Here is a 21,155-nt window from a genome sequence, read left to right as displayed (position 1 = left end):
AAAAAGATCAGACAAATTCTACTATGTGGGCTTCCTATAAAATACATGACAAGTACTCCTTAAACTGTAACGGTCATCAAAAACAGGTCTGAGAAAGTTTCACAACCAAGAGGAGTCTAAAGAGATATGACAACTAAATGTAATGTGGCATTCTGGGTGGGATCCTGGATCAGAAAAGAGATAAAAGGGAAAAGAAAACAAAAGAAAAGAAAAAAAAACAAGAAAGGACATCCAAATCGTGTATGAATTTTAGTTAATAATAAGGTATCAATGGGGTGCCTGGGTGGCTCATTTGGCTGGACATCTGACTCTTGGTTTTGGCTCAGGTCATGGTCTTGGGATTGTGGGATCCAGCCCCACATGGGGATCCACGCTGCATGTGAAGTCTGCTTGGGATATTCTCTCTCTCTCTCCCCCTCAATCCCCCAGTCCCTCCCCCTGCTCACACTCACTCTCATAAATAAATAAATAAATAAATAAATAAATAAATAAATAAATAAAATTAAAAAAAATAATACGCCATCTATGTTGATTTTTCTTAATTGTAACAAATACCATATTATAATGTAAGATGTCAATAATAGGGGAAAGTGTGTATATGACAACTCAGGGTAATTCTTATTTTCTCTGTAAGTCTAAAACTGATCTACAAAAATAAAGTCTATTTTTTAAAAAGAAAAGAAACAGTCTGCTGTCCTTGCTTTTTCATAGCACTAGCTCTTAATTCAGAGTCTAGACTGGGAGTATCTAATTGACTGAGTCCAAGATACATGCTATACCCTACCTGCAGTGAAGACAAAGAAAGTGAATTTCAAGTGGATTCAGCTTGTATGAAGGGAGGCAGGCTCTAACTAGTCCAAGACTCCCAGATGACTATAAATATGGAAAGGGTACTCAAATGATCAGAAGCCAAAAACTGACAAATGTCCACTACACATGGCCTATGAAACCAAATCACCCCCACTAATGTCTTGACTACCTACAGATTCCAGACTGACCAGTATAACTTATAATCTACATAACACAATATTCTGAGCATGGGTACAACACAAAATGTTGAGTAAAGAGATATAGTGGCTTAGCACAGGGAATGCTTCTGTTGGGCATTAAGATAGTCCTCATCTGATTGTGTTACTAATGTATTCCCTGCAGCTAGTACAATATCTGCCACATATTAGATCATCAGTAAAAAATTGCTGAATGAATATGTGGTCTAGGAAATGGATTGGCTTAACTCAAGTTTTCTCTGTATTTTTTCTTAAATGAATACAGACAGGTTCTAATTCAGAACATCTGGATGTCATGATGCTACAAGGAAATGGAGTTTGTAGCAAACAATTGCATGCATCTCAAGGATCAAGTCCCAGATAGCTTCAGAGTCCTTTACCTTTACAGTGAAAGTCATACATTGAGAGAAATCTTACAAGATTGTTCCATTAAAAAATATCTGGACCTTTAGTGAAGTGACTGCACCCTGAAAATTACCCCATTCAATTAGACAGCAGTCTTAGTGCTTCAGGGGACCTTTGAAGGCACATGGTCAGAAACCTCATATCCATAAGGTAAGAGAGAAAGCCTGGTCATTCTCCTTCCTACTTTGCGTCTTTTCCACTTCCCTGCTCTTCATTGGGTATGGATCATGTTTGAGACTATGTACTGGCAATACTTACAAGTTAAATTTCTGATTTTGCCTAGCTACTTTAATATGAATGCTGTAAAGGTCAACCTCATCACAAACAATTCATAGCACACAGTGTACCCCCAAACTTGGAAAATATCCATCCATAATTCTGCAATAACTTACTAATGGCCCCCTAAATATTGAAGTATTGAGTGAACAGCAGTGGTACAAGTAAGTGATCTGAGCTTGGGGCTTAGCTTTGTCAGATTTAATTTCCAAAAACTGGGGGATGATAATCTCTACCTCACAGTGTTGTGGTGATGAATGAGATGATATTTCTAATTTGCTTAAGACAGTAGTGAACAGAGAGGAAGTTAGCAAAAAATCTTCTAGCTCCCCTTTTGTTTTACTTTGTTCAACTCATAGTCTAGATTTAAAGCTCTGTCCCAGAGAGGCTTTCCCTGATTTACTAGTTTGAGTTCTTCCTCTGGGGCTCAATCCTGGACCCTCTCCTTTTAGCGTTTTCGCTTTTTCTCTTTCTTTCTGCAATGTCATCCTCACGCATAGCCTCAACTATCATCTACCCAGAATTGACACAAATTTCATACCTCTGCCCGAGACACCTCGAAGCTCCAGACACTTCTATCCATGTCTATTTGATAATGCTTCTTGGACATCACAAAGTATCTCATACTCAACAAGCCAAAACTGAACTCATGGACTTCCGCGAAACTTTTCACCTGGACGCAAAACAGAAGGAATGAATGAGTGACTCAATCAGTGAAAAACATGTTATACACAAATCGGTATCTTTTCGAAATTCTGCCATGTTTTTTGGTTCCACGCAAATGGGGTGGGGGTAGCACGGAGAAGGTGAGGAAGATTTTGGCCAGTTATCCGGGATGGGATGGCGGAAGCTAAGAATGTTTGACAGGCCATTCTCCCTGCACCTCACCCTCACCTCCTCCCTGACCAAGGCCCCCATCCACCCGTTCCTGGCCCTAGGGTTGGTCGCCAGTCTACGGGGTGGGCGGGGTTTGGGGAAGGGGGCGGGACTTGCAGAAGCCCCCATCAAGTCCGCGGCCTGGGGCCGCAGGTGCTGCTGGGGGCTCTTTCCAGGGGTGGTGCGCATGCGTGCGCCGGGGGCGCGCGTCGGCTTTTCCGAGACACAGATCTGGCGGCGGCGTTTAAGCACCTGGTGTGGTCACGGCTTCTTAGCTGTGGCGTGACTACCCACGCCGGCTGCCTCCGCCCGCGAGGCCGGCGGCCCCCGCGGCTGCTGGCGGATCTGGCGCCTGGGTGTGACCGCACGGAGCCCCCGCTGGGAGCGGTGCCCGCAGGTATCACTGGGTCAGCGGGCGGTGAGGACGCGGGTGTGCGGAATTGGGAATCCCGCTTGAGCGTGTCGGCTGGTTCGCAGTGAGGCGGCTTCGGGCGCGGCGCTCGGCTCCGCAGTCTCTGCGGGACCACCTGGAGCAGGGCACGGGGAGCGGGGGAGGCGTGGCTGCGCCGGAGAGCACATATACACAGCGTTTAGCGCCGGCCTCTCTTCCATTCTGTAACGGGGGGCAGTCTCCAGGCGCTCGACCTGATGAGAGTGGCTTCACCAGTCTGTTTGGGAATGACTGGTATTGATTCCTCGTGGAAATACCGAGTGTGGCAGGATCGATCAGCTGGAAAAGAAACTGGAGAAAACTTCATTCCAGCTTGCCTTCCTTCCTAGTCGTTCCTAGCCAGTGCTCCAAACAAAACTTCAAGGCATCTTCCTTATTTTCAGACGCTTCATTTGCAAACTGCTTCTGCGCCCCTTTATCTGCGCTATTCTCCAAAGTCTGTTTTTACCTCAAGCTGTGGCCCTGCCTATCAGCTGTTTGGTTTAAACAACCCTCTTTGCCCACAGATACTACCAGCGCACAATTGGCACCTGTTCAGTTTCCTCAGTGCTCTACAGTCCTTTGAACCTGTGTCACCGGGGTGGTTAACGCTCCAGATTCCTGTCACCTGCGCCTTATTGAGCCCTCCCTTCCCGTGGTACTGGCTCACAGTCTTAGCTCTTCATCCGGACTGCCACCATCGTCCTGAAAGGCGTCCGTTCAGTACTTTAACCGTTCTTGACTTTGTTAATTCCAGTGTTCATCGCTTACAGACCCCTTAAGCTTCTCGCAGTCACAGCCATACCTTGCACCTTCTATCATCCAAACTGTTCTTTTTTGAAATCTTAAATGCACGCATGTTCTCCTAAACATGTCTGTCCTCCTGGTTCTGTAATTACTGATACCGAGTAAGGTATTAATTTATATTTTAAGCTATAAAATCCCAGTATATTTTGTTGCTTTTTCTCACTTTGAGTTGGATATTTAATTCATCTCATTTTTCTTTAATTACAGATGTAAGGCTTTGACATTTCTAACAGTGGAACTTAAGCTGTGCTCTGTCGATTTTGATGTGCAATGTTTTTACTGTTTTGAATTGTATTTTGATGCAAAGTTTAAATTTTAAATTAGCTGAGAATTCTTTTTGTTTGTATTAAATTCTAGGTTTCATTCTGAAAGTGGTCTGTCTCACTGGTAGATACTTTTTATTTGAGGAGGTTTTTTTGTAACCAAATATATAGTAGCTTTTGTAAACATTTTTGTAAGTGATTGAATAGAAACTACATTCTACCTGGTTTTATATATCACAGTAAGCACATTTTCATATCTACTATATTATTACTTAATTTTAGTTTACTTTATGTGTTAAGGATTTAGAAAGTTGCGCTAGTCACTCCCGTTTCTGGCGTGTCATTGTTGAATTCATCTTTTGTTTTCTGAGGATTTTACAATAAATATATTCCAATTATGTTATTTGTTACATTTAACAAGTCATATTTCATTATAAGTTGTATCTTCAATCATTTAAAGTTTCCTTTTTGTCTACTTTAATGCATTTGTGCTTTTAAATCATTATATCCCTGCATATTGCTTACACTTGTTTATTATGTTTTTAATCATCCTTTTATTTTCAGCTTTCCAGTTCTTTTGTTTTGGATGTCTTTTGAGTGTTTATATAGTGAAATTTTTTATCCAGTACATTTACTGTTATAGTGGATATCCTTTTTATTATTTCTTCCTTTAATTTTTTAAATTTTTGTGCTTCCTTAGCGTTTCATTTTATTTTTAACATTTGCCTTTGAGCTTTTTTTTCTTCTTTCTCCCTTTATGGTAATTTAAAAAGTACCTGGCATGTAGTTCATTCTTTGGTGGGACTCCATCATGCTTCTGAAGCACTTTGAAACTTTTTTTTCCTTTTTTTCTTTTTTAATGGACCGTGCTTTCCTTAAGCTTAGAGTGTTGGATCTCAAAATCTTCCTTCAGTTGATCCACTTTGCCCTGTGTCTGGTGGACATATAAGAGGGGCACTAATGAGCATAGAAATGGTGCCAATACATCTCTACAAGATGGCGAGTGGAGAGAAACACAGTTTTTAAGGAACTGTAGAAAGGGCCACAACTTAGAATGTACTGTGAGGTAACCACAATGGAGGTGGAAGCTTCCTCTGAGTATCAGAAGTTCCAACACAGTGTGGGAGTGAGAATCCAGTAGAATAGAGGACTCGAGTGAAGGATTACATGTGAAACCTCTCTTTCTGTCATCTCCCCAACTTCCCCACCTGTTTCCCTTCCCACCTATATAAAGAAGCAGTTTAGCTAAAGTGCCTTCCTCCCACAAAAAGTTTTTTCCTAAACGAATAAACCATCTGAGGAGAACTAAGGCTTTTAATGTGGGTGTTCCTTTCAAAGTAAAACCTTTTCACTCTGTTATGTGGGGAGGGAGGCACAGCCTGACAGCCAGCTTCCCCCACTCACCCTAAATCAGAGCATGCCAATCTGTGTGTCTCACCCATATACACATGACTCTCAGGAGGATCTCTCCCATTCAGAGTAGATGCCCATTAGAAAACCAATCTACTGATATAGCCGAAGTAGAAATTGGTACGGCTCTCTGGAATAGTCACCCTAATACTTGATTCTTAAGTATGAATAGAAAACTAAGGAACACCAGATGTCTAAGAACCAAGATAAACAGAAGCCCTGACCACAGAATAAAAGGGAATTTAAGAAACAGAAAACTCATATTAGAATTGCCAAAGAAATTTGAAGTAATTGCAACAACCAGACAAGCACAATGCAGTGGAAGAAGAACCATCAGTGAACAAGAAAAAGCTCTTAAATTTAAAATATGACTGGTAGAAATTTTTTTTAATGAAATCTACAAGGTCAAGTGACAGAAATCTCCCATAACACAAAAAAAAACTTCCAAAAAAATCACCTCTTGGTAGTAAACCTGGGCATAGAAAGGAGGATAGGATAGAAGACTGTTGATTTTCATCATAAAAGTTCTCATGTGCTTTTGATTATTTTTCCTTTTGCCATATGCATGGATCCTTTGATTTGCAAAAAATTTTCCATAATTTTAATTTGTTTTTCACCATAAGATTTTGTTCTCCCTTACCTCAGCATTTTGGGAGAGACTTTTAGATTTGTCTATCATATCACTGGTTCAATGAAGTGTCCCTTTTGTTCTTTACTCCTAATCAAGATTGTCAGTCTCTTAATCCATTTTGATATTTACCTTAATCTCATCCTGTCTTACTAAATGGCTCCCTAATTCTGTTTCATAAATTTACCACGCATCCTTTTGAATCTGAATACATCAGGCAAGTGTCCTTTAATTTTTTAAATAAAATTTTTATTTTACAATAATTTCAGATTTACAGAAAAATTGAGACTATAGTACAAAGAGCTCCCATATACCCCATACCCGTTTCCCCTATTAGTAACAAATTAGTATGTTAATTAGATCTCTTAATTAGATCCATTAACTGAAGTCCATTCTTTGATCTTATTTCTTTAAATTTTGCCTAATGCCCTTTTTCTGATTCAGCATCCCACCGAGGATGCCACATTACATTTAGTTGTCATATCTCCTTAGCCTCCTCTTGGCTGTGACAGTTTCTGAGACTTGTTTTTAATGACCCTTACAATTTTGAGGAGTACTGGTCAGGTATACTGTAGGAAGCCCATCTATTAGAATTTGTTAGAATTTTTCTCATGATTAGACTGGGGTTATGGGTTTGGGGAAGGCAAATCACAGAGATAAAGTGCTGTTTCTACCACATCATCTCAAAGGTACATACTGTCAACATGTCCTGTCATTATTGATGTTAACTTTGATCATGTGACTGAGGTGTATTTTTTCAGGTTTCTCCACTATAAATTTATTCTTTTTCCCTCTTCCCATATTTACTCTTTGGAAGGGATTCACTATGTAGAGCCCAAACTCAAGGGATGGAGAGTTATGTTCCACCTCCTGGAGGACTGAGTATCTACAAAAATTATTTGGGATTCTTCTGCATGAGAGATTGGTCTAGTCTTCCCCATTTACTTACTGATTGAGTCAGTCATGTATATTAGTATAGTTTATGAGTATTAATTTTATACTTTGGGTTATTTATTGCTCATATTGTTTCAGCTTTGGCCATTGGGAGCTCTTTCACTTGGCTTCTGGGTGCCTTGGACATGCCCCAGTGAATGTGTTTTTGTTTTTGAGCTCTGATCTAGTTTCTAGTACTTCAGGGTGCTCCAAGCTCATCTTGTATATTTCTTTTTTTTTTTTTTTTTTTAATTTTATTTATTTGAGAGAGAGAGCACAAGTCGGCTAGAGGGGCAGAGGGAGAGGCAGAGGGAGAAGCAGACTCCGTGCCGAGCAGGGATCCGGGTGCAGGGCTCTATTCCAGGACCCGGAGATCATGACCTGAGCCGAAGGCAGATGCTTAACTGACTGAGCCACCCAGGCACCCCCATATTGTATATTTCTTGCTCCAGTTCTAGAATAAGTCATTTCTCCATGAAGCCCTGGTTCCTTTATTGAAGAATGGTATTAAAAACTGAGATCTGGGAGACCTTTGACCCCCTTTACCCATTTCTTCCACCTACCACTCTTCTCTGGCAACCACCAATTTGTTCTCTGAGCTTGTATTTTTGTTTGTTTGTTTTTAAGATTACACATATAAGAGAGATCATACAGTATTTTTCTTTCTCTGACTTTATTTCCCTTATCATAATTCCCTCAAAGTACATCCATGTTGTTGCAAATGGTAAGATTTTATTCTTTTTATGGCTGAATAATATTCCTGTGTGTGTGTGTAGATAAATTTCTTTATCCATTCATCTGTTGATGGACATTTAGGTTGTTTTCATATCTTGGCTATTGTAAACCAAGTAAAGTGCTGCAATGAACATGAGGGTGCATATATCTTTCCCAGTTAGTGTTTTCAATTTCTTTGGATAAATACCCAGAAGTGGAGTTGCTGGATATAGGGTAGTTCTATTTTAATTTTTTAAGGAACCTCCATACTGTTCCAGAATGGTTGCCCCAATCGACACCGCCGTCAGCAGTGCACAAGGGTTCCCTTTTCTCCACATCCTCAGCAACACTTGTTATGTCTTGTCTTTTTCATAATAATCATTCTCACAGGGCGCCTGGGTGGCTCAGTTGTTGGGTATCTGCCTTCGGCTGAGGTCATGGTCCCAGGGTCCTGGGATCGAGCCCCGCATTGGGCTCCCTGCTCAGCGGGAAGCCTGCTTCTCCCTCTCCCACTCTCCCTGCTTGTGTTCCCTCTCGCGCTGTGTCTCTCTCTGTCAAATAAATAAATAAAATCTTTAAAAGAAATAATCATTCTCACAGCTGTGGGTTGATACATCATTGTATTGTTTTGATTTGCATTTGCCTGATGATCAATGATGTTGAGCATCTTTTTATGTATCTGTTGGCCACCTGTATGTCTTCTTCGGAAAAATGTTCAAATGTCTTCTCTGGAAAAATATTCAAATCTTCTGCCTATTTTTAAATCAGATTGTTTTTTGTTATTAATTTGTATGAGTTCTTTGTGTATTTTGGATATTAATCTCTTACCAGATATGATTTGCAAACATATTTGCAAATCAGTCAGTGTGATACACAACATTAAGAAAATGAAAAATAAAATCACATCATTTCAATAGATGCAGAAAAATCATTTGACAGGATTCAACATCCATTTATGATTTAAAAAAAAAAAAAAACCTCTCAACAAAATGTATATTGAGTGTGTATTACCTGTCAAGAAGTGGGTGAGTGTTCTTTTAACCCCTGTAATTCAATCAGATAGGTTACAGTTGAGAAAACTCACGGTTTGGTTAAATAATTTGCTTAAGTTCATACATGTAGTAACTAGTACAGCTGGGATTTAGCCTCATGTCAGTGTGACTCCAAAGTATGTACTCTTAGTCACTATGTATTCTCTATAGCAGGATTTCTTTACTTTGGAATTTCTGACACTTTGGGCTGGACAATTCTCCATTACAGAACACTGTCTTGTGCATTGTAGGATGTTTAGCAGGATCCCTGGGCTTCTCTCACTAGATGCCAGTAAGAGCCCCCAGTTGTGACAGCCAAAACTGTCTCCAGACATTGTCAGATTTCCCCTGGTACGAGATTGCTCCTAACCCCTGGCTTAGAGACGTGTAATAAAATGAACCCTGAAAGTTGAATTGCATCCATACTGGGAGAATTGTCAATTGGGTAGAAAGCTGTTTCCAAACTTCCCTGAATGTAATGACTCTTTTTTTTTTTTAAATTTTATTTATTTATTTATTCATGAAAGTCAGAGAGAGAGAGGCAGAGGGAGAGAAGCAGGCTCCCCGCCTAGCAGGGAGCCCGATGCGGGACTCGATCCCAGGACCCTGGGATCATGACCTGAGCTGAAGGCAGACGCTTAACCGTCTGAGCCACCCAGGCGCCCCGAATGTAATGACTCTTATAATTGGGCAAGCTCTTTGGGGAACAGTGAGTGCTCTGCTCATAGTTGTTAAAAGAGATACTGGCTCTTGTGGGAAGGCTTTTCAGTCAATATGCTTTCTGTACAACCTATGTGAATCTCTTGACTTGGCTATATTGTATGAAGACGCCCACTGAAGAACAGTGCCAGTTACTCACTCTGCTAGCAAGCTGTGTTTTCTGTTCAGTGGCCTTCTGAACAAACTGGTGCCAAATACGGCCCATGTAGTCTTGTGAGTCTAAATGTTTAGTAGAGCCTATGACCCTCCTGGTGGACATTGCAGACTGGCCCATAGTGAGTCCTAACAAATGAAAACTTCTAATCATTATAATCTGGGAATGTACTAATTTTAATTAAAATAAAATTGACAGGGCTCCTGGGTGGCTCAGTTGGTTAAGCGACTGCCTTCGGCTCAGGTCGTGATCCTGGAGTCCCAGGATCGAGTCCCGCATCAGGCTCCCTGCTCGGCAGGGAGCCTGCTTCTCCCTCTGACCCTCCCCCCTCTCATGTGCTCTCTGTCTCTCTCATTCTCTCTGTCTCAAATAAATAAATAAAAAATCTTTAAAAAAAATAAAATAAAATTGACATACAATATTAGTTTCAGGTATACAACATATTGATTCTGCAGTTCTATACAGTACTCACCACGGTAAGTGTTGTTACCATGTGTCACCATGTTATTATATTACTACCTATATTTCCTATGCTGTACTTTTCATCTCTGTGACTTATTTTGTAACTGAAGTTTGTACTTCTTAATTCCCTTTATTTTTCATATCTACCCCCCCCGCCACCTCCACTCTGGCAACCACCAGTTCTCTATATTTAAGAGTCTTTTTGGTTGGTTTGTTTGTTCATTTGTTTTGGCTTTTAGATTCCACGTGTAAGTGAAATCATATGGTATTTATTTTTCTCGTCTTATTTCACTTAGCATAATACCCTCTAGATCCATCCATGTTGTTGCAAATAGCAAGGTCTCATCCTTTTTTATGGCTGTGTAATATTCCATTATATATGTATACTACTTCTTTATCCATTCATCTTTGGTTGCTTTCATATCTTAGCTGTTGTAAATAATTCAATAAACATAGGGGTACATATATCTTTTCAAATTAGCGTCTTCATTTTCTTTGGCTAAATACCCAGTGGTGAAATTACTGGATCATATAGTATATCTATTTTTAATTTTTTGACAAACCTCCATACTGTTTTCCACAGTGGTTGCACCAATTGACCTTCCCACCAACAGTGCACAAGGTTCCCTTTTCTCCACATTCTTACCACTTGTTATTTCTTGTCTTTTTGATATTAGCCATTTTCTGACAGGTGTGAAATGATAGCTCATTGTGGTTTTGATTTGCATTTCCTGATGATTATTGATGTTGAGCATCTTTTCATATACCTGTTGGCCATTTGTGTATCTTCTTTGGGAAAATGTCTATTCAGGTCCTCTGCCCATTTTTTAATCGAATTTGTGTGTGTGTGTCAGTGTGTGTATCGAGATGTACAAATTCTTTATATATTTTGAATATCAACCACTTACCAGATATGTCCTTTTCAAATATATTCTCCCATTCAGTAGGTTGCCTTTTTGTTTTGTTGATGGTTTCCTTTACTGTGCAAAAGTTTTTATTTTGATGTAGTCCCAAGAGTTTATTTTTGCTTTTGTTTTTCTTGTCTGAGGAGACATACCCATAAATATGTTGCTAAGGCTGATGTCCAAGAGATTACTGCCTGTATTTCTGTTAGGAGTTTGATGGCTTTGGATCTCATATTTAGATTTTTAAATCCATTTTGAGTTTATTTTTGCATATGGTGTAAGAAAGTGGTCCAATTTCATTCTTTTGCTTATAGCTGTCCAGTTTTCCAGCACCATTTATTGAAAAGACTGTCCTTTCCCCATTGTGTATTCTTGCCTCCCTTGTCATAGATTAATTAACCACATAGGTATGGGTTTTTTCCTGTGCTCTCTACCCATTGATCTATGTGTCTGTTTTTGTGTCATTGAAATGTACTTTTTGATTTATCCCTGACAATGAAATGACTCATAATATTTTTTAAATAATTGTTTCTTAACTTAATTTCTAGTGGTATTTCCAATTTTACTCATTTTATATAATCTTATTGATATTTTAGTGAGTATTTTTTAGGTATCGATAGTATAAAGCCTTAATAACTTGAATATCCTTCTGAAGATGTGTTTTGCTTAGTTTTAAAGCAAAAATGTGTTGGGGCACCTGGGTGGCTCAGTTGGTTAAGTGTCTGCCTTTGGCTCAGGTCATGATTCCAGGGTCCTGGGATCGAGCCCCACGTTGGGCTCCCTGCTCAGCAGGGAGTCTGCTTCTCCCTCTCCCTCTGCCTGCCACTCCCCCTGCTTGTGCTCTCTCTCTTTCTCTCTGTTAAATAACTAAATAAAATTTAAAAAAAATAAAATAAAGCAAAAATGTGTTGTCACCTGGTACAGGAGAAATCTAATGGCAATTAAATTATGAGGTTTGTTTTAAAAGGACTATTTCATGTATCACTTTTTGTGTGATGTCTGTGTTTTCTGTCTTTTTGATGGGTGGTGAAGGGAAAGAGACAGTATATTTTCTTGTTATAAAAAAGGGAAACAAGAATGGAAGAATAGTCCATAATATTTATCTTATTAGACAATTTTAAGAATATTATTTGTATTATTTTATCTTTTAACACTATGCTAAAACGTGTTCATTAAATATAGGTCATACTGGTGTCTTTTTTCATTCTCTCAGGTACCTGAATGTTAGCTTTCTGTCTGAAGCTCCTGGAACTTTTCTCTTATTGAGATAGAACTTGGCTGAAATCACATTGCACATATATTGTACACAAGTGCTTAGCCCAAGCCTGAGAATTACTAGAATCCTCTAGTTAGACAAATTCAAACTACAGTGGGAGTTCTGTCCAGGAAGATGCGGCCTCTGAACAAGTTGATGGCTATCTCAAAACCTCAAAACCTGATTCTACATGAACAAAGTGAGGCCCCGAGAGTAGATGTGTCCTGGCAACAGGAATCCATCCCAATCATGGAAACCTATGACTCTGAGGCCTCTCGTCAAAGATTCAGAAATTTCCAGTATTTGGCAGTGTCTGGGCCTCATGAAGCCCTGTGCCAACTCTGGGAGCTCTGTCTTCAGTGGCTGAGACCAGAGGTTCATACAAAGCAGCAGATCCTAGAGCTGTTGGTGCTAGAACAATTTCTGACAATTCTCCCTGAAGACATCAGGACTTGGGTGAATTTACAACATCCAAGGAACAGCAAAGAAGTGGTGACCCTCATAAAGGATGTGATTGAAATACTTAAAGATGAAGGTGAGAATGTAGAAAATTGGCAGTAGAATAATAGTTGACCCTTATGTGGAATCTAAAAAAAAAAAAGGGAAAAATGAGCTCATAGATACAGAGAACAGATTGGTCATTGCCAGAGGTGGGGGGGCGGGGAGGATGGGCAAAATAGGTGGAGAGTCACAAGGTATAGAAACTTCCAGGTATAAAATAAGTCATGGGGATGTAATGTACAGGGTAGTGACTATAGTTGATAATACTGTATTGCATATTTGAAAGTTGTTAAGACATTAGATCTTAAGAGCTCTCATTACAAGAAAAAACTTTTTGTAAATATATATGGTGACAGATGTTACCTAGACTTATTGTGGCGGTCATTTTGCAATATACATAAATATTGAATCGTTACGTTGTACACCTGAAGCTAATACAGTTGACCCTTGAACAACATGGGTTTAAACTGTGTGGGTCCAATTATATATGGGTGTTTTTCAATAAATACAGCACAGTACTGTAAATGTATTTTCTCTTACGATTTTCTTAACACTTTCTTTTCTCTAGCTCACTTTATTGTAAGAATACTGTATGTAATATATATATATAATATGCATTAGACTGCTTATGTTATTGGTATGGCTTCTGGTCAGTGGTAGGCTATTAGTAGTTAAGTTTTGGGGGAGTCTAAAGTTATATGCAGATTTCCAGCTGCTCAGGAGGTTGGTGCCCCTGACCCCTGTTGTTCAAGGGTCAACTGTATGATGTTATATGTTAATTATACCTCAATTAAAAAGAAAAAGAACCCTAAAAAAAGTAATTGACTCTTTCCATATGAAAAGAAATTATCTTGGGGTGCCTGGGTGGCTCATTCGTTAAGCGTCTGCCTTCAGCTGAGGTCGTGATCCCAGGGTCCTGGGATCAAGCCCCACATCGGGCTCCCTGCTCAGCGGGAGACCTACTTCTCCCTCTCCCACTCCCCCTGCTTGTGTTCCCTCTCTCGCTATGTCTCTGTCAAATAAATAAAATCTTTAAAAAAAAAAAGAGGGCGCCTGGGTGGCTCAGTCGGTTGAGTGACTGCCTTCGGCTCAGGTCATGATCCCAGGATCCTGGGATCGAGTCCCACATCGGGCTCCCTGCTCTGCGGGAAGCCTGCTTCTCCCTCTCCCACTCCCCCTGCTTGTGTTCCCTCTCTCGCTGTGTCTCTCTCTGTCAAATAAATAAATAACATCTTTAAAAAAATTTAAAAATAAAAAAAAAAGAAAAGAAAAGAAATTATCTTTTTCTGAAGCTAAGAGGGTGTCAAGGGCCAGAACATGAAGGACTTTACTATTTAAGGAAGCACGGATTTTATTCTGTAGGAAATAGAAATAGAGAATGAGATCTCACAGCATGGGTAGGGGAGTAAAATGATTTGATTTGCATTTTAAAATATTTTTGGGGCGCCTGGGTGTCTCGGTCATTAAGCATCTGCCTTCGGCTCAGGTCATGATCCCAAGGGTCCTGGGATCAAGCCCCGCATCGGGCTCCCTGCTCAGCAGGAAGCCCGTTTCTCCCTCTCCCACTCCCCCTGCTTGTGTTCCTTCTCTCACTGTGTCTCTCTCTGTCAAATAAATAAAATCTTTAAAAAAAAAATAAACTAAAATATCATTTTGATATCAATATAGAGTAGTGGTTGGCAAACTATGGCCCAAAGGCCAAATGTTTTTGGAGATAGTGTTTTTGGAACACAGCCATGCCCACTGATTTACATTTAGTCTACAGTTGCTTTCATGCCATGACCAGAGTTGATTAGTTGTAGCAGAGACTGTATTGCCTGCAAAACCCATAATATTTACTATCTGGATCTTCACAGAAAAAGTTTATCAGCATCTTGTTTAAAGGATAGACCTGAGGACTCTGAAAACAGGAAAATCAGTTAAGATAGGTGAGGTGTTAAAGGATGAGGGAGTATTGGGAAAACAGGAGTTTGAACCTAAAGGAATTATGGACTGCATATAAGGTGTGAGTGGGATAAGATTTGATGTAAATGTGCATGTTCTGCCATACATGAATGGGCATAAGTAACGGATTTTATGGGAGGGGATTTATACAGTAATTATGTGGCATGTTGAATTTGAGATCTCTATGGGTTTGGAAAGTTATAGGTATGAACAGAAGTAGGAGAAATACATACCTTAGGGAGCATCGATACTTAAGGGCTATCATAGCTCTAACTACCCATTACAGGAAATACAAAGGATGGAGGAACATGTTAAATTATATCATGGGAATGCCATTAGTAAAATCTAAACTCTGGGAAACTACAAGATAATCCAGTTTCTAAAACAAAATAATTTTATTTTTTTTAAAGATTTTATTTAGAGAGAGCATGCATGCACAAGCAGGGTGAGCGGGAGAGCGAGAGAGAGAGAGAGGGACAGAGAATCTCCAGCAGACTCTGCACTGAGCACGGAGCCCAGCGTGGGGCTCCATCTCATGACCCTGAGGTCACCACTGAGCTGAAATCAAGGGTTGGACATTTAACCTGCTGAGCCACCCAGGCACCGCCCGAAAACAAACTAATTTTAAGGGAGAAGTGGGGATATGGACGAGGGATTTAGAAATTAAACATAAAAGATGTATAGCCAATCACATGAATGTGTGAACCTTGTAAGTCATGAGGCAGTTGATTGGATATTTGACAAGGAATTGTTGACTGGGGAGAGTGATGATATTGTTGCTGTATTTAGTCCTTATTTGAAAAAGAAATAAAGGATTAAACAGAAGAAGAAAAGCCAGGTAAGCAGGCTAGAAAAGCATAATCTAGGACATCGGAGAACCAAGAAATGTTAGTATCTTGAGCTAAGAAAAGAGAAATCTTCAAGAAGGGAGTGTTCAGCAATGCTGATTAAGATGAATATTGAAAGTAATTTACTGAAATTGTTGATTATGAAGTAATTGTTAAGCTTTAGAACAGTTTCAGAGAAGGAGTTGAGGTGGTGCTTATTTGTAGTTAGTTATATTAGTTTTCTATTACTGTCATAACAAATGACCACAAAGTGGCTTAAAACAATGTGAATGTGGAGGAGAGGGGCAGAGGGAGAAGGGGAAGCAGACTACTCGCTGAGCAGGGCGCCTGATACGGGACTCTTATCCCAGGACCCTGAGATCATGACCTGAGCTGAAGGTAGACACTTAATCGACTGAGCCACCCAGGTGCACACAAGGTCCTCTTGATACAGAAAAAGCATTTGACAAAATCCATTGCCCTTTCATGATAAAAGCACTCAATATACTAGGAATAGAGGGAATTTCTTCTACCTGATAAAGGGCATCTATGAAAAACTTACAGGAAGCATCATACTTAATGGTTAAAGACTGAAAGCTTTATCCTTAGGATAAGGAACAAGACAAGGATGCCCACTCTGGCTATGTCTGTTCAACATTATACTGGAGGTACTAGCCAGTGCAACAAACAAGGAAAAGAAATAAAAGGCATCCTAATTGGAAAGGAAGAAGTAAAGTTATCTTTACTGTCATATGATCTGTTCTTATGCAGTTGACCCTTGAACAACATGGGTTTAAAATACATGGGTCACTTTGATGTGAATTTTTTTTTAAGATTTCCTAGCAAAAGCCACAAGGTATTTACTTACAACTGCCCACCCCAGTCTCCACAGGTCCAATGGAAGACGACTAGTTCAGAGTTCGCACCTACTGCCCTTTGAGTACCCCGAGAGGCCTGCAGAGCCCGTCAGCAGCCCTTGGGATCCCTGGGACTGGGTTACCTGTCAATTTTTTTCATTAAAAATAATTTTAAAAAGACAACCTGTGTTCATGTATTGGATGACTTAATGTTTTTAAGATGATAATACTCTCTAAAGCGCTCTGCAGGTTCAAATGCAATTCATAGCAAAATTCCAGCTACCTTTTTTTGCAGAAATAGACAAGCTGATCCTAAAATGCATATGAAGTTACAAAGGAGTCCAAATAACCAAAACAGCCTTGATGAAGAACAAACTTTAAGGATGCATACTTTCAATTTCAAAACTTAACTACAAAGCTACAGACTTTAGTTAGGACAGAATTAAAGTTATTTTTTGGAATCTGCTGTAGACACAGATGAAGCCTCAAAATACTATTTTGGCCTTCTTCTCCCTGATCCGATACTATTCAACTTCTGGTAGGATATCAGAATCATTTTTAGAGCTCTTACTTTTATGTTTATTTATTTATTTGAGAGAGAGCATGAGAGGGGGAGGGTCAGAGGGAGAAGCAGACTCTCGCCCGAGCAGGGAGCCCAATGTGGGACTCGATCCTGGGACTCCAGGATCATGACCTGAGCCGAAGGCAGTCGCTTAACCAACTGAGCCACCCAGGTGCCCATTTTTAGAGTTTTTAAAAACTTTAACATCTGAGCCCCACCTTTGGAGATTCTGATTGCTGGTAGGGCCTGACATCATTATTTTTCCAAAGCTCTAAAGATGATTCCTATGAATAGCATGTTAAAATGACTACTATAATCATTAAATGTTTCTCCAGGGCAAATCTTGTCTCCCTAATGTTTTCCTTCATCTTCCTCAGAGATACCCTGCAAGGATTGTGTCATCCTCCAGAAGGGGAACATCAAGGAGAAAATGGAAACTGACTCACTAACTAGCAATTCTCAGGTGATTTAGGATTCCTACTCTTCACTGAAATGATCTGCTTTTTCTTTTTCGACTTTTGAGCTTTTGCTAAGTATAGGTCCGTCTAAGGACGTAAGACTGTTACTTCTCCCATAGGACATTGGATCTATTTTATTTTAGTTGATGATACACTCCTTGGAAAATACTTCATCTTTGTATTTTTCTGTGCATCTGTTCCCTCAGGGTTGTAGACAGTAATCAAAGCCATAGAAATAGAGCCCACCAGAGAATGTTTAAAATTAAAAGTGAAGGGAGCCAAGGGCAGAATCCTGAGTAACGTCACTGAATAGGCAAGAGCAGAAGAAACCCCAAAGGATACTGAAATGAAAGCATCAAAGTGGTCGAGGAAAACCAAGAAGATACCATGTCACTGAAAGCCAAGGATGAGAGTATTTCACGGATAAATCCTTTAAAAATTCAGGAAAATTCAGCCTGAATTTACCCATTCCCTTAACCATCACAGAGATACTACCATGCATGGGAATAGAAGCCAGGTTGCAGAGGGTTGAGGGAAAAAGGTGAGGAAGGAGGCAAAACTAACGTAGATGATTTACTCAGAGTCATCCGATGTCTTAGAGTTGTCTGGCTCTGCGGTAGAGGGAGGGGAGAGATGTGTATTTCATTGTGACTGAAGGTGCCCATCACGACAAGGTTGGGGATGCTAGAGAGGGAAGTGCAACACGTGATGGTGTGAAGGCCCTCATGAGAAATACTTATGTCGTGGGCACCTGGGTGGTTCACTCGTTAAGTGGCTGCCTTCGGCTCAGGTCATGATCCCAGAGTCGTGGGATCGAGCCCCGCATCGGGCTCCCTGCTCCGCGGGAAGCCTGCTCTCCCTCTCCCATTCCCCCTGCTTGTGTTCCTGCTCTCACTGGCTCTGTCTCTGTCAAATAAATAAATAAAATCTTAAAAAAAAAAAACATGTCGTGTCTGACCTGCACTGCTGAGGGGAACCGAAAGGAAATCCTCTGTGGAGATGCCAGTAGATGCAGACAGGCCCACAGGCAGACAAGCGCAGGTAGTAATAATTATTACAAAGAAGAGAAAGAAACAACGCAGTAGAGACTGATGAGGGGGTGGCTACTTCGTTTTGGGTAATCAGGAAAGGACTGCCTGACCCAAATGGGAATGAGTTAGCAGGCTGCCTTTCTTAGAGAAAATGCCCTATGTCTCCTGCTAGCTATCTTCATTACAAATTCCCCTCAAATCTATCTGAAACTCTTCCTCTTCTGAACTCCTCTTATGTCAGGTACTTTTACTCTGTAGTAATTTTTTGTTCCACAATTATTCCAACTGTCTTTTTTTTTTTCCCCTCAACCAAAATAAAAGTTAATTTAGGGTTAGGACTGCACTTGATTTTCCTTTGGCAGCCCTCACAGAGTGCCAAATTGATAGGCCTCTAGTATAACTTGATTTTCATCACTTAGAACCCCAAACGTTTGTCAGTTTCTTACATATTCTGACGACCTACCCTATTCTCTCCAGGTTCATTTCTCCTCTAGTAATCTTTTTGGGAGTGACCTTTGATTAAAAAGAAATTTAATGTTTTAGGAACCAATAACATTCAAAGATGTGATTGTGGAATTCAGTGAGGAAGAGTGGGGACAACTGGACCCTGCTGTGAAGACCCTGTACAGGGATGTGATGCTGGAGAACTACAGGAACCTGAATTCATTGCATCAAGGTGGCTTCTGTGTATTTACCTCCTCTGCCTGTCAGTGGTCTCTTCACCTGCTGCTAAAAACTAGAGGACAACTTCAGCGGTTAAGGGCACTTGGGTTCGGGTTTCCTAATATCCTTTGGGCACGATCGCAGATTTTCCTGCTGTGTATCTGAGTGGAAGTCTTTCTGTTGGAGAGCTAGATGTACGCAGATCCGTGGTGACCGCTGGCCTTATCTTTCAGCAGCTCTTAGAGAACTACGGAGGGATGGAATCTCTTTCCTATAAAAATGGCTGAGGTGTCTCTTTGTTGTTGTTTTTTCATTTTCCCCATGAACAGAACATCTACTTTACAAGCCAGTTGAGATCTCCAAGCTGGAGAGTAAGGAAAGAAGATGGACAGTGGAGCAAGAAATCCCAAGCACATCTGTTTTGGGTAAGAACCAGGCAGATATGAGGCAGCCATAAGAAGCTTCTGTTTGTTAAACACACAGTGTACTGTTAACAGCCTTCGAGTAAGAGTCGGGGAGGCGACGACAAAACCACCGAAGCTTTGAAGGAAAAAAGTCACATTGCCTTTTGTTCACAGATTCTTTTTCTTCAGTGGATAGGCAAAAGAATGTTGCAGGTGAGGAACACAGGCGCTTTTAAAGCTGTGTGGCCTGGAGCCTCCTACCTGCTAGTCTCCTCATCTGTAACATGGAGTTAATAACAGTCGTTCACAGATTCTTTTTCTTCAGTGGATAGGCAAAAGAATGTTGCAGGTGATGGGCGCCTGGGTGGCTCAGTTAGTTGGGCGGCTGCCTTCGGCTCAGGTCATGATCCTGGAGTCCTGGGATCGAGTCCCACATTGGGCTCCTGGCTCAGCAGGGAGCCTACTTCTCCCTCTGACCCTCTCCCCTCTCATGCTGTTTCTCACTCTCTGTCTCTCTCTCAAATAAATAAATAGAATCTTTAAAAAAAAAAAAAAAAAAGAATGTTGCAGGTGAGGAACACAGACGCTTTTAAAGCTGTGTGGCCCAGAGCAGCCTACCTGCCAGTCTCCTGATCTGTAACATGGAGTTAATAACAGTACTTACCTCCACGTTCCTGTGAGGCTTAAGTGAGTCATATGGGGAGCACCCTTAGAACAGTGCCTGGCATGTGGTTAGTACTACATAAATAAACATTAGCCAACCCAGCATGAAATCATATTCTTTCTTTTAAAGAAAACTTCATACAGAGTGACTTTAGTAATCTTCCATTTTTCCATTTTTCTTTCGTTTACTATAGAACTTCTTGTGCCCTAACTTTCTATCTTCATGTAATCTCTTTATTCTTATTAACATTTTGTCTGTGGGAGATGATCAATTATTGTGTGCTTAATGTAAATTTTAGTACATATAGAAACGTATGAAGAGGAATAGAGCTCACCCAATTACCTCACTCCCCAGAGCTATGCAGTATTAACATTTTGATTTATTTTCTTAGACTTTTTTTCTTTGTGATGATGTGTCTCTGTGGCTTGTGAAGATTTGTTTTTTTCCAAAATTGGGATCATCAGGGATATGTCACTTTATATTCTGCTCTTCTCACCTAATATGATACCATAGGCAATTACCTGTGTCACTAAATAGTGTGTGAAAATGTGGTTTCTAATTCACATGTAACATTCCATCATATACATGTATCATAATACATTTAACCATTCCCCCTCAGCTGTTGGACATTCAGGTCGTTGCCAAGTTTTCAGGCATATCTACATAAGATATACCTTGTTAGAAGAGAAACTTCATCATCAAAGGGCATGAGTATATTTAACAATCTTGTTACATTGTGCTGTATTGTCTACAGAAAGGTTATACCAATCCATACTGTCACTAATAACGTATTATCTATTTATTATTATCAGTCTAGCACCCTATTGTTTACCTGAAATCTTTATTGGTTTGATAGGCAAATTATTCAATTTCTTCCTTTCTAAGGTAAATTCCCCCACCCCCACCCTTTTCCTTTGGACCTCATTTCTCCCTGCCTTCTTTCACTTACATTTTTACCATTTCTGCCT

The 21,155-nt window shown here is 40.2% G+C and overlaps 1 protein-coding gene across 1 annotated transcript in view; it reads left to right on the top strand.

Moving 5' to 3' along the window:
- The first annotated feature begins 2,794 nt into the window (after positions 1-2,794).
- Positions 2,795-21,155, top strand: part of ZNF215 (zinc finger protein 215) — a 29,464-nt gene continuing 11,103 nt past the window's right edge. The window contains exons 1-5 of the mRNA XM_081798674.1: positions 2,795-2,961; positions 12,235-12,811; positions 17,345-17,430; positions 19,000-19,132; positions 19,449-19,544. Of these exons, the coding sequence (XP_081654800.1) occupies positions 12,412-12,811; positions 17,345-17,430; positions 19,000-19,132; positions 19,449-19,544 (715 nt within the window). The 5' untranslated portion in view covers positions 2,795-2,961; positions 12,235-12,411. The remainder of the gene's footprint in view (positions 2,962-12,234; positions 12,812-17,344; positions 17,431-18,999; positions 19,133-19,448; positions 19,545-21,155) is intronic.

The sequence above is a fragment of the Leptonychotes weddellii genome, chromosome 11, assembly GCF_054177405.1.
Source record: "Leptonychotes weddellii isolate Sample4059 chromosome 11, ASM5417740v2, whole genome shotgun sequence".
NCBI lineage: Eukaryota > Metazoa > Chordata > Mammalia > Carnivora > Phocidae > Leptonychotes > Leptonychotes weddellii.
Note: the sequence above shows the minus strand (reverse complement) of the source record. Positions and strands in the feature narration are given on the sequence as shown.